This window comes from Dreissena polymorpha, chromosome 4 (assembly GCF_020536995.1).
Source record: "Dreissena polymorpha isolate Duluth1 chromosome 4, UMN_Dpol_1.0, whole genome shotgun sequence".
Lineage (NCBI taxonomy): Eukaryota > Metazoa > Mollusca > Bivalvia > Myida > Dreissenidae > Dreissena > Dreissena polymorpha.
This window is the reverse complement of record NC_068358.1, coordinates 8,201,589-8,220,060: the sequence shown is the minus strand read 5'-3', so window position 1 is coordinate 8,220,060 and position 18,472 is coordinate 8,201,589. Positions and strand designations below refer to the sequence as shown.

The following is an 18,472-nucleotide window of genomic DNA, read 5'->3' as shown; positions in this document are numbered from 1 at the left end:
GTAAAATTAAGCGTCTGAACAAATTATTTACGACGACATACATGCGTTTTCAATCTGACATAATCCGTCGACCATTGTGCATGTATTTGTAAGCGTCTGTACTTTCAGTTTCTATTACGATGCGAAATAAAAAATGTCTAATAGAGGTCGAAAGACACGCGCGATTGTCTATACAGTTGACAGTTACAAAGATGTCAGTTAACATCAGGTTTATTTTTAAAGTTCAAAGTTTATAACATTTCAAGGATTAAAGATTTTATGAAACATCAGTTTATTAAAGTTAATTATAAAACATCAGTTTATTAAAGTTAATTATACTAGTTTACAGTTTTATTGAATCAATACAAGTGTGCAGCTTTAACAGAAGTAATTAAGCAATGATTTTAAGGTATGCATTATCATAACTCATTTCACCCTATTTCAAGAATAAAATCATCCTATTTTTCAAAATCAATGAGTGAAAACCCTATTTCCCAAATTATTATCTGGGGCACTGTTCATCTACACCTAATGTTACCACATGTTCCGTTCATTTAAATTTTAAATTGAAAGAATTTTACTTTATTCTGATGTTAACAGTTCAGAAGTTCCAATAGTATACGTTCTACAATCTTCATTGTAATAATTGGTCTAATGCAATATGCCTCCTATTTGCCCAGTCTGGTCACAAACTACTAATACTAAGAGACAGCGAAATCTTGTGTGACTTTAATGCAATAGCAGACTGGGTAGCTCCTGAACAGAATATGCGAATGTGCGAATATGCGCGCTGGTCTGGTGCTACTTAGGCCACATAAGCAGGGCTCGCGCTGTCGTTCGCCACTTGAGCCATTTGCGAAAATATTGAGAATTTGGCTCAAGAAAAATCCGATTTGCGAAAATGCTAAAATCTCGTAAAATTTCATTGAAAACAGCCGCCATTTTAACCCGAAACTGGTTTTCTATATTTTTCTCTTTGTTTCAATGAAAGTATTCGCAATTTGAACAGTGAACGAAAACCGGTCTGCACCTGTATCGAGACATCGCTTGACCTTATTGTTATTGAAGTGCACATGGTAGCTGGCCAATCAAAACTGAGCTGGCTTACACATGAAATGACGTTGTTGAATGAAACGTAAAAATGGGTGGAGCTATGAATACACAGTTAATATTGTCGTCTGCAAACAAAATAGCGGATGGTCGCAAATGTCGTATTATAAGATTAAAAATGAAAATAAGCGTGACAATAAATTGTAAATCGGTATGCAAATTAAAGAGTGATAATTAAATAATTAGTTCTATGTCGTTGATGTTACAACTTTCTGCCGATTTTCGATTGAAATGAAAAGGTGTTCATTAATTAATTTGATCGTTTTACTCACACACTATGATAACTAACAGCGGCGTATTTTAATCAAAGGAAAACGTGAAAAACAAGCACGGTTTAATTGCAATTAAAATTTAATTAAAGTTACGAATTTGTAACGCATAGGAAGACTAATTCATGTCGTCTACTATATAAATGGAAGTAACCACTTTGTCCGTACAGTCGCTAACATGACTTCTTTAACCATAAAGCGTCCTTTGAACGAAAATGAGTCTGAACAAACAAACAAAATAATTAAAACACAAAAACTAGAGCATTTCAAGAGTCATGGAAAATTGATAATAATTGGCTTCGCTTTGAGAATGAATCAAAATCAATGTACTGTGACCTATGCATTAAGTTTTAGAATTCCAACACGTTCACTGTAGGTTGCAATATCCTGAAAAAAGACTCGGTGACGAAACATGCGAAGTCTAAAGGTAAGATTTTGAAGATGAGAGGAATTTTAATTTGAAATTACTTTGAAATGCTATAGTCTAACTATATGTATATATGCAGATTGACTATGTTTTTTCTTCACACTCATGCCGTCGATGCCAGCAAGCAGTAAAGCAGGAAAACAATGTATTTTGTGAATGAAATGTATGCTTGTATTTTACATGCCATTCATCATGTTGTTAAAAATGCGCTGTATTAAAATATCTGTATTACTATGAAAATTGTGATGTGATGTATATTATAAGATGTGACATGTGCTTGTTGTCATTAAAAGAAATATGAAAAATCTATAGTATATATTGTTATTTGAAACAAACGAAAACTGGTTGGCAATAGGCCCAAAACGCACCACAGACAATCTAGGATCCAAAAAATCTCCGGGGGGAAGGGGGGGGGGGGGGGGGCATGCCCCGGACACTCCTACATCTGGGTGGCTCAAACATTTTTTGGGCCAGCGCTAGCCCTGCATAAGACTCATTTTTGCATGACACAGCTTTTATTTACCTGCTCCAATTTACGTTTCAGACACTGCACATCCTTGGAACTAGAAAAACTGATGTCTAGCCCTGGCGAGATGGCATACACCAGTGTGATGTTGTTTTCTGTTGCTGCTTCAATCAAGCTGGTGAGATTGTCTAAAAGCAAGCAGAAACAGAGTTAAATAACCCATGGTTCTTAACAAAATAAGAACGCCAGACACATCAGTGCCCCAGATAATTATTTCGGTAATAGGGTTTTCACCCACTGATTTTGAAAAATAGGGTGATTTCATTCTTGGAATAGGGTGAAATGAGTTATAAGATGCATACAGTAAAACCATTGCTGCTTTACTTCTGTTGAAGCTGCACACAATTGTATTGATTCAATAAAACTGTAAACTAATATAATTAACTTTAATAAACTGATGTTTCATAACATCTTTAATCCTTGAAACTGTCAATAATATAAACTTTAAACTTAAAAAAAATCGATAACACGAATGATTCGGCACTTATTGACTCTTGCTTTCTTGGTTCGATAAAGTTAGCGATCAACACATATTTTGGCGCAACAATTGCGGACGTCTTTCTCTTAGACATTTTTATTACGCATCGTATTAGAAACTGAAAGTACAGACACTTTACAAATATTTGCACAATGAACGACGGATTAAGTCAGATTGAAAACGCATGTATGTCGTCGTAAATAATTTTGTCAGCCGCTTTATTTAACTATGAAATCTAGTCCGCAGAGCGTTTGAATAGCTTTGACTGTTTTATTGCCCCGTCATCCAGGCGCTTGCTGAATAAAAGCGTCGCCGCGTAACGAAAATAATCGCAAAAAATACCGAAAATGAGCAAAGTTTTTTCGATCAAAGCTATTGTATCGTACGCATCAAATAAGACGAATGTGCGTAAAAGGCAAATCGGGTGCGTTTTCAATACGCATGATATTGTATTTCTTTGCGTTTTTAAACATTTTAATAGGGTGAAAGACGCAGATACGCAGCTTATCTGGGGCACTGCACATGCACCAAATTAACTTAAAAATAACAAAAGTAACGTTTTGTGTTCAATCATGAACTGATGTGAAATATCAAACAATTTTGTTTATTGTGTAACAAATGTGATGTTGAGTTTTGACATCACTCAGATTGACAGATGGTCAATCTGCCATGTTAAATATTTTGTAAGTCCACATAAATATCAGCCCACCTGCTTCTTCAACCGAATACAAATCCCTCCAGAAAGCCCTATGTTTCGCATCATCTTTTGGTGCATACATGTATGTGGTCATTCCCATTGTTTTCATCCTGAAATGCACAAATAAAGACATGAAAAAGTGCAATATACCACTAACTATTTCAAGACAAGACAAAATATAGACAGTATAAGTCCGTAAAAAAACTAGTCAAAACAACTGAATGCCATAATATATGTATGTGTAGTAAACAGTTATGCAAAATCATAAGTCTCACCATTGAAATAGAAGTTTTCTTTGTTCTGTAGTCCATGGTATCCCATAGAAACCTGGAAATAAATGCATAATCTCTGTAAGACAATTAACACAAGACATAACCATAGCAGGCTGTAATATCCATCATAAAGATACAATGAAATGTGTCTATTCTACAACAAAACAAGAGGGCCATGATGGCCCTGAATCGCTCACCTGACTCATTAAGATCAGATGAAAACTATGACCTCTATTGTCTACACAATGTTTTTCTATGATTTGACCTAGTGACCTAGTTCCTGACTCTAGATGACCCAAATACAATCCCAATCCAGATTTCATCAAGATAAACATTCTGACCACAGTTCATAAATATTGGATGAAAACTGTGACCTCTATTGTCAACACAAGGTTTTTCTATTTATTTGAACTAGATTTTTACCCCAGATGACCCAAATACAATCCCACCCAGATTTCATCAAGAATTCTGACCAAATTTCATAAAGGTTGGATGAAAACTGTGATCTCTAATGTCTACACAAGGTTTTTCTATTATTTGACCTAGTGACCTAGTTTTTGACCCCAGATGACCTAAATAAAATCCCAACCCAGATTTCATCAAGATAAACATTCTGACCAAATTTCATAAAGATTGGATGAAAACTGTGACCTCTATTGTCTACAGAAGGTTGTTCTATTATTTGACCTAGTGACCTTGTTTTTGACCCCAGATGACCCAAATACAATCCCAAACCGGATTTCATCAAGATAAACATTTTGACCAAATTTCATCAAGATTGGATGCAAACTGTGACCTCTACTGTCTACACAAACAAATTGTTGACGGACAGACGCACAGACACACGCAGGCACGCACAACGGACGCCGGACATCACACGATCACATAAGCTCACCGTGTCACTTCATGACAGGTGACCTAAAAATATGTGTCGGAGATAAACATGAACAGTTGTGGTTAAAATCCCATAGAAACAAGGGCTGTTTGTAAAACATGCATGCCCCCCTATATGGGCTATAAGTTGTAGTAGCAGCCATTGTGTGAATACGTTTTTTGTCACTGTGAATGGTGGTGGTGGTGGTGGTGGTGGTGGTGGTGTAGTAGTAGTAGTAGTAGTAGTAGTAGTAGTAGTAGTAGTAGTAGTAGTAGTAGTAATAGTAGTTGTAGTAGTAGTAGTAGTAGTAGTAGTAGTAGTAGTAGTAGTAGAAGTAGTAGTAGTAGTAGTAGTAGTAGAAGTAGTAGTAGAAGTAGTAGTAGTAGTAGTAGTAGTAGTAGTAGTAGTAGTAGTAGTAGTAGTAGTAGTAGTAGTAGTAGTAGTAGTAGTGGTAAAAGTAGTAGTAGTAGTGGCAGTAGTAGTAGAAGTAGTAATAGTAGACGTGGTGGTGGTGGTGGTGGTAGTAGAACTAGTAGTAGTAGTACTAGTAGTAGTAGTAGTAGTAGTAGTAGTAGTAGTAGTAGTAGTAGTAGTAGTAGTGGTAGTAGTAGTAGAAGTAGTAGTAGTAGACGTAGTAGTAGTAGAAGCAGTAGTAGTAGTAGTAGTAGTAGTAGTAGTACTAGTAGTAGTAGTAGTAGTAGTAGTAGTAGTAGTAGTAGTAGCAGTAGCAGTAGCAGTAGCAGTAGCAGCATTACAAGACCAATACTTAAGAATGATCAAATGGGAAAAGGTAACATAGCACCAGCAGTAAATATGGGGCTCATTTACAGGTCAGATTTGGAATCTCTGCTGTAAAATGAGATTTTGAATGAATTAAAGGGAGGCAAATCTGTAATAAAAAGAACATGCATAAACCGTAGTTGTTTCCCTTGTTTGAACCATGCTAAATCCTTACAAGTTTGGAAAGAATTGGATGAAAAATTTGGACTTTATTGCATAAACACCATTTTCTCAATTCAAGGGGAGGCAATTCTGTACTTCATGGACCAATAATGCTCATTTTTTGAAGGGTTCGTGTCCTCATTGATATAAAGACACTGTGCAAATTTGGAAAGGATCAGACAAAAAATGTGGAAGATTTTTGAAAGTTTTCACAAAATAGGCAAAAACGAATAAACATGCAAAGTTCAACGAGATCCTGCGGCCATGTTTTTTGACGAATCAAATTTCTTTGAACAACTTTTTCAGGGGAGCCCTCAAAGGTCATCCCTGTGAAATTTTTTGAAAATCTGATGAGCGGTTTCTGACAAGAAGATTTTTTAAGGTTTTTACCATATATGGTCATGGCGGCCATCTTGGTTATGCGATCAATTTTTTTTTAACAATTCTTTTGTCCCATGACCTAGGGATGCTCCACATGAAATTTAGTTGAAATTGGCTCAATGGTTTAGTAGAAGAAGATGTTTACAAATTGTTTACGGACGGACGGACGCCGGACGCTGAGTGATCACAATAGCTCACCTCGAGCTATCGCTCAGGTGAGCTAAAAAGACAGGGGTATGGACTTCCTATGGCCTACTTGTGCACTTTTCTGCTGACTAATAGAAAAGTAATCTTGACCATAAGGCCACGACTTTTTTTTATTGGTTTACAAAAATTATTTTGAAAATGGTTCATCCGGCGGTCGAAAAAAAAAAACAAAAAAAAACATCATAGGAAAAAAGTTAATACTAATAACATCAGAACAAAGACAACATATCTTTTATAGTCTTAAAGTAACTATAACGCTCAAAATCAACGAAAATTATGTTAAGTATTTCGTAAAATAAAGTTAACACCTTAACAATCAGTGTTCCTTATAGCAATAGCCAAAATTTCAACGCTAGATGTGGTATGATTACTAAGATTTTTGTAGATACAAAATGCTCGTTTTTATTTATTTGTGGCTACCCGAAATCCCCAATAATATTTATTATTTATCAAAATACTGTGGATATTAAGATAGAATATTGCAAAATACAATCTATTCACTGATGAAAAATTGTTTTTATCCATGTTTGGTAGTGAAAAACTAAAATATATACATAATTATTGGGATTCCGAGTATGAATCCATAGTGCATGTTTTCACAAGCACGATCAGGTACAGAAATCCCCGCTGTAAATATTGTTGTTAAGTTTTTGTCTGTACCTCTTCTTTCTAATATCAAAAAGCCACCCAGATGATTTTTTGACACTTGAAGAGCTTTACAGCAGGGATTTCTGTACCTGATCGTGCCTGTGAAAACATGCACTATGGATTCATACTCGTAATCCCAATAATTATGTATATATTTTAGTTTTTCACTACCAAACATGGATAAAAACAATTTTTATCAGTGAATAGATTGTATTTTGCAATATTCTATCTTAATATCCGCAGTATTTTGATAAATAATACATATTATTGGGGATTTCTGAGGATTTCGGTAATTACGGGGATTTCGGTATTTCTACACACCCGGAATTAATTGTGGCCACAAATAAATAAAAACGAGCATTTTGTATCTACAAAAATCTAAGTAATCATACCACATCTAGCGTTGAAATTTTGGCTATTGCTATAAGGAACACTGATTGTTAAGGTGTTAACTTTATTTTACGAAACACTTAACGAAATTTTCGTTGATTTTGAGCGTTATAGTGACTTTAACACAGAGACAAACAAGAGTTCCGCGGTCGGAGATGACCGCATTGAAGCCGGATTTTTGATTTAAATGACAGGAAAGTACCTTTCGTGTTTTTGTCAATGCAATACTTAAATTACTGAAATATTGTTCAAAGGTCAAAATGAAATGTAAGTACTTTTCAAGGCATGAGCATAACATGGAATAAGAACTTTAACATTTTTACCTACCAAAGTTATAAGAACTTTAACATTTTTACATTCAAGGTCACAGTGACCTTGACCTTAGAATGAATGACCTTGAAATGACCAGTGGTCATCTAAGTGTGCTTGCAAACCTTCATGTCAAGTTTGAAGACTCTATGTCCAAGCATACCAAAGTTATAACAATTTTAACATTTTAACATTTAAGGTCACAGTGACCTTGACCTTCAAATGAATGACATTGAAATGACCAGTGGTCATCTTCTAGTACTGGCCAATCTTTATTTCAAGTTTGAAGACTCTAGGTACAAGCATACCAAAGTTATAACATGAAATAAGAACTTTAACATTTTTACATTCAAGGTCACAGTGACCTTGACCTTCAAATGAATGACCTTGAAATGTCCAGTGGTTACTTACTAGTTCTGGCCAACCTTCATGTCAAGTTTCAAGACTCTAGGTCCAAGCATACCAAAGTTATAACAACTTTAACATTTTTACATTCAAGGTCACAGTGACCTTGACCTTCAAATGAATGACCTTGAAATGTCCAGTGGTTACTTACTAGTTCTGGCCAACCTTCATGTCAAGTTTCAAGACACTAGGTCCAAGCATACCAAAGTTATAACAACTTTAACATTTTTATATTGAAGGTCACAGTGACCTTCACCTTCAAATGAATGACCTTGAAATGACCAGTGGTCATCTGTTAATCCTGGCCAACCTTCATGTCAAGTTTGAAGACTCTAGGTCCAAGCATACCAAAGTTATACCATGAAATAAGAACTTTAACATTTTTACATTCAAGGTCACAGTGACCTTGACCTTCAAATGAATGACCTTGAAATGACCAGTGGTTACTAACTAGTTATGGCCAACCTTCATGTCAAGTTTCAAGACTCTAGGTCCAAGCATACCAAAGTTATAAGAACTTTAACATTTTTTATATTGAAGGTCACAGTGACCTTGACCTTCAAATGAATGACCTTGAAATGACCAGTGGTCATCTGTTAATCCTGGCCAACCTTCATGTCAAGTTTGAAGACTCTAGGTCCAAGCATACCAAAGTTATACCATGAAATAAGAACTTTAACATTTTCAAGCACGCCGCCACCCCGCCCGCCCCCCCCGCCCGCCCGACAACATCAATCTATAAGCCGAGATTTTTTCGAAAAAAATCCGGCTAAAAATCAAATTATGCAATGAAACACATCTATATCTTCAAATGAAATGAGTCCTAAAAGCACCTTTTGTAACATCAGGCAATTTTAAACACTCCATTACAAGACATGCGTTCTTCTCCCATTAAAACGAAAAACTGTGCTTCATTTCCGTAATTCGTTGCGCACCATTACGCAATGCGATGCCCGTTGCATAAATCTTATATAAGATAAACTACTCATACACAAATTATGTGTTTGCTCTTACTTGACTGAGTCGACTTATGAGATCGTCCATGAAAAAAAATTGAGGAAGATTGATCCCTGTGTCGTCACGGTAATGTTTGTAAAAGTTGTTGTTGTCATGAAAACTTGTTGATTTACAACGCAAAACGTCTTATTTGAACCAACGCGAATTAATTTAATCATATTTGTCAACTTCGCTTTTGCTTTATTTTGATAATTTAATCCAAATTTTAATGTAAGCAAGTGTTTTTTTACTGGAATTGTAAACAAGGAGTCAGTTAAAGTCTTCCGAAAATGTGCAGTCTGTGTGAATTGACAGTTTGAGGTCATCAAAGGAAAGCCGCTTTCTGTCTGAAGCAATAAAGCGACAAATTTCGCGCCGATAAAATTGGCTTCCTTTGTCTAGCTATCAACATGCCGAACCAATCGTGTGTTTGTTTCTCAAATGCAATCCTCTAATTTAATAATAGCACGTGCATAGCTCCGCCTTCAAATCTTTTGCAGAGAACGGAGGAAGATTTTAACGGTTAATTGAGCTAGTTTTTTACGCAAGATGAGTTCCAATTTGATGAAATTACTCGGCCATAAGCATTGAAACGACAAATAAATTTATCAATGATTTTCCAAGATATACCGATTTGTTCCGATTTCCAAACTTTCTGTACAGTTCCTATAAACTATGGCGGACGTGTTTACAAAATTCCTAAACACATATATCGTAAATAATGGCAGTGTTTTATTGGATTATTTATACTTATTATCAAATTGCAAGGTAATACTTTTTTATCTACTATAATATCGGGTTTGTTTAATATAATTAACATGTTAAACAATATAGTTGCGTCACAGACTCGGAAATAAATTTTGATGGGGTCGACATTTTACTGACGCTGATTTTCCTATTGTCTGTAATTTTTACCCGAAATAAATTTTGAAAAGTGCCCATAAAAGGACTGGTACATAATGTGTCACATTGAAAAATAGCCCGATATCTGCAATATATGTGAACCAATCGGTGTACGGTCTTTTCTCCCCCTTGACATTTCTCCCTCTAGTCTTTTCTCCTCCTAATACCCTAGTCTTTTCTCCCCCCTTGGACATTTCTCCCTCTAGTCTTTTCTCTTCCTAATACCCTAGTCTTTTCTCCCCCCTTGGACATTTCTCCCTCTAGTCTTTTCTCCCCCCAGTATATCCATACTGTGGGGATTAATCTGCTACTTTTAACACCTCTATTGATATACTTGATTAGTCACTGATTGAATTAATTCAATCAGTGTTCAATCAAGCTCATCAATAGAGAAAGGAAGTTTATCATTGCTTCATTTTCATTATTTGTCAATGAAATAGATTGAGTGTGTTTATGTCATTTCAACATTATAATATTAAATTTATTTAAACAGTCTTTGCATTTATTTGAAATTGAGTATTTTTATGTTGTATCTTTTTTTTATATAATATTTAGATAAAATTGATACTACATAACCAGACTCAAATATTTGAGTAAACAAAAAACTCAGTCTTATTTGCATTTCTGAAAAAAATCCACTTGATGACTTAAGTATATTTTTATTTTTGAACAGTTAAGACTTATTAGCGAATACTTAAAAATTATTAACAATAAAGTACCTAAAAATTATATTTCAAAATAAATCAATTTATTAATTTGAATTAAGTATGTACTTTTTTTTTAAACATATGCTAAGCTACTTTTTATTTACTAATGCCAAAGTATTAATGTACACAATTTAAAAAGTTACTAAAATAAAATTATTCAATTTAAACTGCTTAAGATTTAGATCACACAATAAATGATAGCAAATTGAAATAAATTGCTACAATAAGTGTGTGATTTAAATATGTAGCAACCCAAATTTTGAATATTGATTATTAATTTTGAATTTAAAATAAATATTTCCAAATTGTAAAATATAAATTTCAAAATGACCATGAACAAATGAAAGTCAAATCAAAACTAGCTTGTTTAATGATTGGGACTGGGCAGGATATGGACAGGATGTGGAAAAAGTCAGGTGTGAATCCCTGAGACATTCTTGTGAAAGTCTTGCTAAATTACATGGGTGGAATGTGTCATCCTTTGGAATGTGTCATCCTTGTTTATTTGAAAGAATGTGCCAATCAACATCTTAGCTCATTTTTAACTGATCATTAAACAGAAACACAACACAATAACTAACTAATTTATTTAATTTTATTTCAAATCATCATTTTTTTCATAATAAATTATCATGGTATACATCAAAAACAATTTTTAGTTTTGTAAAACATTTAATGAAAGTTTAAATATATTTTTAACAGAAACAGAAACACAACACAATTACTAATTAATTAATTTTATTTCAAATCATCAATTTTTACTCATCATATTATGGTATACATCAAACACAATTTTAAGTTTTGTAAAACATTTAATGAAAGTTAAAATATATTTTTTTGAATTAAATATTATTTAAATGAATAAAAAACTATGAATGTGTTAAAATTGTTACAATAATATAATTTCAGATGTTATATCTGTGCCAAGACATTTTTTTGTATTAAATTAAAAAAAAAAATTGTATGAAATAATAATTTAAATGAAGAATAAATCAACCAACAATGTTCCAGATCAATCAGGAATGTGATAATTTAATTAAATTGTGTCTTTAATCACTGGACATCAAACATTTCAATCAGTCTGAAGTACTTATAGAAAAGACCAGGGAAGAAACGTCCAGGGGGAGAAAAGACAGGAAACCAACCAATCGTTGATTGTACTTACTTGATTTAATTCGCAACCGTACTCAAACCGGATCGTTTTTTTCTTGTTTCGCTAGTTTTTCAGTGCGGTCAGGAATAAAATATATAAAAAAGACGATTTTCCGATTTTTTTTTTTCCCATTTTCCAAAAATTAGGGTAAGCGGTTTTGTAAACCAAGAAATATAAAAGTCGTGGCTATCAAAAATGGTATCCGGAGTAGTGCCCCCCCGGAGAACTGCCCCCCGGAGAACTGCCCCCTTATTTTAAAGGTGGCGGAGAGGTGCCCCCCCATCAAATCGGTAGGGGCGGAGAACTGCCCCCCTGTCAGAATTTAGTAGGCGGATATCTGCCCCCCCCCCCATCAAATCTGTAGGGGCGGAGAACTGCCCCCCGGTGTCATATTAGTTATTTGTTACGTAGTGAAAACAATACTTACGGGTAATTTTACGTTATCGCCGTACACATTTTATACGGTAACAATTTAATTTCAGTACAAGTATATTACCATTTATCGAACTGAATAACACAAATTGTCTAGAGGCATGTGATAATACTGTTTAAGGTCCTTGGTACGCATCTGCACCACTCACTATACATGAATGCCTTGTAAATGTCGTGTTTTAATAAGAGCGCGAAACATAGTCGAGATGTTAATACTGGCAATGTGTTGCAACTAAATATAGACGTGCAACTCGGTACTTATGGAGGAAAAGTTACATCGGAATTAATTTACATTATAAAGATAGTATTGACCCATGGAAAAAACGTTAATTGACATATAAAAAAGTAAATTAATAGGCAAGGCAAAGGCAATAATTTAGCTGACTTGAAGAAAAAAGTGAAGTGAAGTTGAATTTATAAGCAATTTATTTATGTTGTTTAGTTAATTCATGTCTTCTAGCACCTTATCCGTCGGTAGCATCGCCAGACCGTCGAGTCGTCCGCAGTTTGCATTTTGAGCAGATCATGTCGACATGCCAAACAAACAAAATCGGTAACAGTTGCTTTAATTAGCAGCTAATAAGGCAGGCAGAGAACTTGTTACCGTTAACGATAAGTACCGCGATCTTTTAATTGGTAGACCGGACCGACCTTAATTGTTAAGAACTTGTTAGCTTTGAATAAAGCCGCATACGGGTTTATTATATTGAACCGTCCAAATCCGTAATTGGCGAAAACAAACAAATAAATTATTGTTTTCAGCTGGCATAAGGATGGATTAAATTGCATGCTAATTGTTTATTTTTATTACGGGGAAAATATCAAATAATTCAGCCGCGAAAACTTTTTATTAGCAAAAAGTTATTTGTTTTTCTTTGTTCACATTGACGAAAATCACGTGATTATCAAGTTGGCGACGTGACGACGTCCATGCCGAGGTAGGTATTTTATGCCGTTTTATAACTTTTATTACTTGTACAACTTTATATTACTTTTGAAATTTCACTCAATTTCCATAAATAATAGCAAGAAAGTTACTGGCGTTATTGTCATTATAATACTCGCTTTATATATCACCGCTATTTCTTTAATTAGGGGGCACTTCTCCGGGTCATCAATTCTGACAGGGGGGCAGTTCTCCGCCCCTTATTAATCAGCAGGGGGGGCAGTTCTCCGCCCTATACAAAAACAGTGAGGGGGCAGTTCTCCGCCCAGTGAAAAATCTTTGGGGGGGGGCAGTTCTCCGGGGGGGCACTTCTCCTAGAGCCATCAAAAATAGATGGATACGCAATTTTTTTCAAACATGTGCCTACCGGTACGCAAAACAAATCGCCGATACCCAATTCAAGTCGCTTTCTATGCGTAATGAAAAGTCCCGTTTTGTTTTGGCTGTTTTGACTTGAGTCTTAATCGACAAGCCCTTGTTTTATCTGGTAACGTATTTACCAATCATTTAGATGATGACGCATGCGAGTCAAACAAAATGGCGTCTCGGCAGACGAAAAGTTCCGTAAAAAATACAAAACAACATATAAATTCCTTTGTCGTGGTAAATAAATCTAAAACAATTGCAAAGGACATGGTTAATGACATTATTAACTCCATGTTTTGTTCCGTGGGCATCTGCGGTAGTATTTTAGATCAACTTGTTGATGGGATGCACAGGGGGCTAGAACGGTGTTGGAATAGTATAATAAAGTGTGTTTAGAGCCAAAATGCCAAAAAATAATTTTAAATATAATAATAGTAACAAGGGTTTCAACTAAAAAAAATTTTTACTGACAGCCATCAATCAGAGTCCGGCTGCATTGCCAAAAAATAATACAAATCAACAACTTTGGCATGTAGACGTAGCTAATACATTGCTCTATCTAAAAAACAATAACACATTCCCTTGGCTTCAGATTGTTGAATCTGGTAGCAGAAAGATCGAACAACCTATACTGCAATTGAATACATAACAGTGACTTTATGTAGGTACGGTTTTGAGAAGCTAAATTCATGTTTTATTGCAATTACCCAATTCACTTGTTTGTTTTGGTACAAATACTCAACTAATTTTTTATATGAGCGGGTATCATACTTGGGTGCATACAATCACCGAAAAGCACCGAATAGCACTCAATTTCTCTCTATATATATGCAATATATCGTTTCTAGTGTGTGTTAACGGGTTTAATCAGTTATAAATGGTTATATCAGTGTATGTCTATACTACATTGTGCCCAAAATGGTAAATATCGGAAATATACCGACCGAAAAGCACTTCATGTGAAGACCGAAAAGCACTCAATTTCTCTCTTTATATATATGAATATTTGCTTTTTATTGTATGTAAACGGATTAAATTAGTTATAAATGGTTATATTTCATGCATATTTATACTACCTTGTGTTTATTATGAGGTATTAATGCCCAAAATTGGATAAATAGCGGCAATATACCGACCGAAAAGCACTTCATGTGAAGACCGAAAAGCACTCAATTTCTCTCTACAGGGGTGGCGAAATCAAATGTCTGAGTTGCCCGAGTCGTACATTTGCTTGTCTGGGCAACTGATTTTTTTCAATTAAGTTGTCCGTGGACAACAAGTTTTTTAAAAGTCGGGTCCAGGTATACAAAAAAATACATTGTAGTAAAGCCGTAATTAAGTTTTACAAAACCGGATGTTGACATGCGATTATATTGCCAGTGCTATTTGCGGAGCAATCAAGCTAAAATACAGGCACTCTCCTACGCAGTGATCTCCCTTATTCTATAAGAGACCAGGAGCATGCCACATTTTAAACATTTGGCCCGACTGTTAGACAGTGTACAGACTGGTTTCTTTATTTTTACAATCAGACGGAAATAAAAAGTATCAAAGTAAGATAATCAAAACACAGTCTACCTTGTTATTAAAGACGACTTTAATGGTAAAAATTGAATATTTAATTTTTTTAAATCTTCAACAACGGAGCAGAAACCCGAAGCTTTGAGCAGTCCACCTCCAAAAAAATTAGGAAAGATTATAATAAAAAATATGATCTAAGTAAACGCACCAGAACTTTTCAAGAAACTTGGCTCACAGATTTTCAATGGTTACCAGTTGATGATAATCAAATTGCTACCAGTAGCGGCGCAGAGCCTCAGTCTGATGAGGTCGACATATTGGACTAGTTTAATTTGTTAAGATTACGATGTACTTATGTTCAACACATGTTTTAATAACACTAGCATTGCAAGATCTAAAGTTTTAGAAAGTCTTTTTATTGTTTATAATATACTGCTATAATGAATGTACTATTGAAATACAACTATAAACAAAACTAGCAAATCATACTCATTTTGGTATATTCCACATTGTTTTACATTAATCAATAAATGCGTTAATAATTTATATAAACATTAACGGACGGACAAGTGTAGTTCAGCAACGGACAAGTTAAATTTCCTAAATGGTTGTCCGTGGACAAGTATAGTTTTTTTAGATTTCGCCACCCCTGCTCTATATATAAGAAAAATATGCATGAAATATAACCATAACTTAACCACTTCTTAACTTATTATACTTATATTTCAATATAAATTAAATTAAAGTTAAGAAGAACATGTGTGGAAAAATACAAAATTAGCCAGATACTTTATTCTGAAATCGGAAATGTCTGTTCAGATTAAAACTTAATTTTTACGGATCATTTTAATTTCCTGCAACGATATCTATTCATACGACGCACGAACACTAACTCCGATCCTAATTAAGAAGACAAAGAAAAAAAATAAGAAAAAAGTCTGAAGTCATCACTAACAACTTGTGAACGAACGGCCGGTACGCTTCTTTAATCAGCACAAAGCAGTTTGGAAATAGATTTTCGCACCTTCAATTAATTATTTCATTCGCACCTCTCCCTTAACTCAACGTTCAAAGGCACGCGCACTTTCACACTTTATTAGCGCTGTCTTTAAACCCTTTTAATCTCTATTTAAAGAACAGATTAATGTGAACTTAATTAACAAAATTATTTTAACTAATGCAAGCTAGAATTAATATGTGACTACTTGCTATACAATCCAGGGGTGGCGAAATCAAATGTCCGAGTTGTCCGAGTTGCCCGAGTCGTACATTTGCTTGTCTGGGCAACTGATTTTTTTCAATTAAGTTGTCCGTGGACAACAAGTTTTTTAAAAGTCGGGTCCAGGTATACAAAAAAAATACATTGTATTAAAGCCGTAATTAAGTTTTACAAAACCGGATGTTGACATGCGATTATATTGCCAGTGCTATTTGCGGAGCAATCAAGCTGAAATACGGGCACTCTCCTACGCAGTGATCTCCCTTATTCTTTAAGAGACCAGGAGCATGCCACATTTTAAACATTTGGCCCGACTGTTAGACAGTGTACAGACTGGTTTCTTTATTTTTACAATCAGACGGAAATAAAAAGTATCAAAGTAAGATAATCAAAACACGGTCTACCTTGTTATTTAAGACGACTTTAATGGTAAAAATTGAATATTTAATTTTTTTAAATCTTCAACAACGGAGCAGAAACCCGAAGCTTTGAGCAGTCCACCTCCAAAAAAATTAGGAAAGATTATGATAAAAAATATGATCTAAGTAAACGCACCAGAACTTTTCAAGAAACTTGGCTCACAGATTTTCAATGGTTACCAGTTGATGATAATCAAATTGCTACCAGTAGCGGCGCAGAGCCTCAGTCTGATGAGGTCGACATATTGGACTAGTTTAATTTGTTAAGATTACGATGTACTTATGTTCAACACATGTTTTAATAACACTAGCATTGCAAGATCTAAAGTTTTAGAAAGTCTTTTTATTGTTTATAATATACTGCTATAATGAATGTACTATTGAAATACAACTATAAACAAAACTAGCAAATCATACTCATTTTGGTATATTCCACATTGTTTAACATTAATCAATAAATGCGTTAATAATTTATATAAACATTAACGGACGGACAAGTGTAGTTCAGCAACGGACAAGTTAAATTTCCTAAATGGTTGTCCGTGGACAAGCATAGTTTTTTAGATTTCGCCACCCCTGCAATCAGTATCATTTGAAAATGGATCTTATTTAATTGTGGTTCCTTCTTTGAACTTATGTTGTCCGCTGACTTTTAGAAAAGGTAGTGTCAGTAATAAATGTATTGCTTTAGATTCACATGTTGCTTTTTTAAGATATGAAAGATGCAAATGTGTCTTACTTATATTGTTTTCTGGTCTTTAATCTATTATATATATATTTGACTGTGTGCTAATTTTTTTTTGAGAAATGAAAGATTCAAATGTGTCTTATTTATATTATATCCATGTATCATGTCTATTCAGTGGCATGCGAAAATAGATCTTATTTCTTTATTTCCAACTTCACACTTTATTAGCGCCGTCTTTAATTAACTCAGTAAATTAATTAATTTAATAAAAAATGTGCAACGGTGAGGTGGATCAATTTGCGTTGTTAATTGTTAAAGTACACACCACTTCAGCAATAAATGAAATCAGTTATTTTGGCTGTAAATCCAATTTTTCCAGTACAGTAGCCATGTTCCTGTGTATTGAGCTGATAAAATCACCACAGCAGATTGCAAATACACAGTGTAAACTGAAATGAAAACAGTTATTTTGGCTGTAAATCCAATTTTTCCAGTACAGTAGCCATTTTCCTGTGTATTGAGCTGATAAGATCACCACAGCAGATTGCTAATACACAGTGTAGATTTCCCCTGTTTTATTATAGTATTTGTTATTTACCTGCTTGGAATAAATGACGTGTATTCATTCAGGTCTGATGGCGTTATGTTAAAGGTCATTTAATGCGAAAAGCTGGTTTTCTGGCATAATTTTTCAATCATTTAAGTAAAAAAAATTAATGAAACAATGAACATATTGCCACGATGAAACATGATTTATAAATCAACCTGACGGAATAGTATCAGTTTTTAATTATGTGTAATTTAATTCGCAACTCTCGCTTAACTCAACGTTCAATTGAACGCGCACTTAAGAAAATGTTAAAACATCACGTGTTTTTGTTAAGTGTACATGCTTGATATATTCATAAAATAGCAGGTTTTTTTTTTAAAACAATCGGACTTTAACCTTTAATTTGATGCAAATGAAAAGAAGAACTGATGTATTTATTTAACGTGAATAACATTATGAACTAAAAATGTTTTGAATTTATGTAAATGCAAAAATAAATCTATAACATTATACCGCTGTTGGGTGTTTTACTGTTAGTAACGCTCGATTGGTCATTGTCGGCTCGGGTACCACTTACCGAGCCGACAATGACCAATCGAGCGTTAGTAACCCATTTATACAAACATTTTTAAAATTTGAACGGAAATAAGGAAATATC

The 18,472-nt window shown here is 34.3% G+C and overlaps 1 protein-coding gene across 50 annotated transcripts in view; it reads right to left on the bottom strand.

Moving 5' to 3' along the window:
* The window catches only part of LOC127875973 (protein O-GlcNAcase-like), a 61,201-nt gene that overhangs the window by 27,848 nt on the left and 14,881 nt on the right, over positions 1-18,472 (bottom strand). For all 50 annotated transcript variants that reach the window (XR_008047536.1, XR_008047537.1, XR_008047539.1 and 47 more), the window contains exons 2-4: positions 3,762-3,813; positions 3,499-3,596; positions 2,309-2,439 (exon numbers count right to left, since the gene is read on the bottom strand). Coding sequence is in view for 1 of the 50 variants with exons in the window: in XM_052420757.1 (XP_052276717.1) it covers positions 2,309-2,439; positions 3,499-3,596; positions 3,762-3,813 (281 nt within the window). In the remaining 49 variants the exon portion in view is untranslated. The remainder of the gene's footprint in view (positions 1-2,308; positions 2,440-3,498; positions 3,597-3,761; positions 3,814-18,472) is intronic.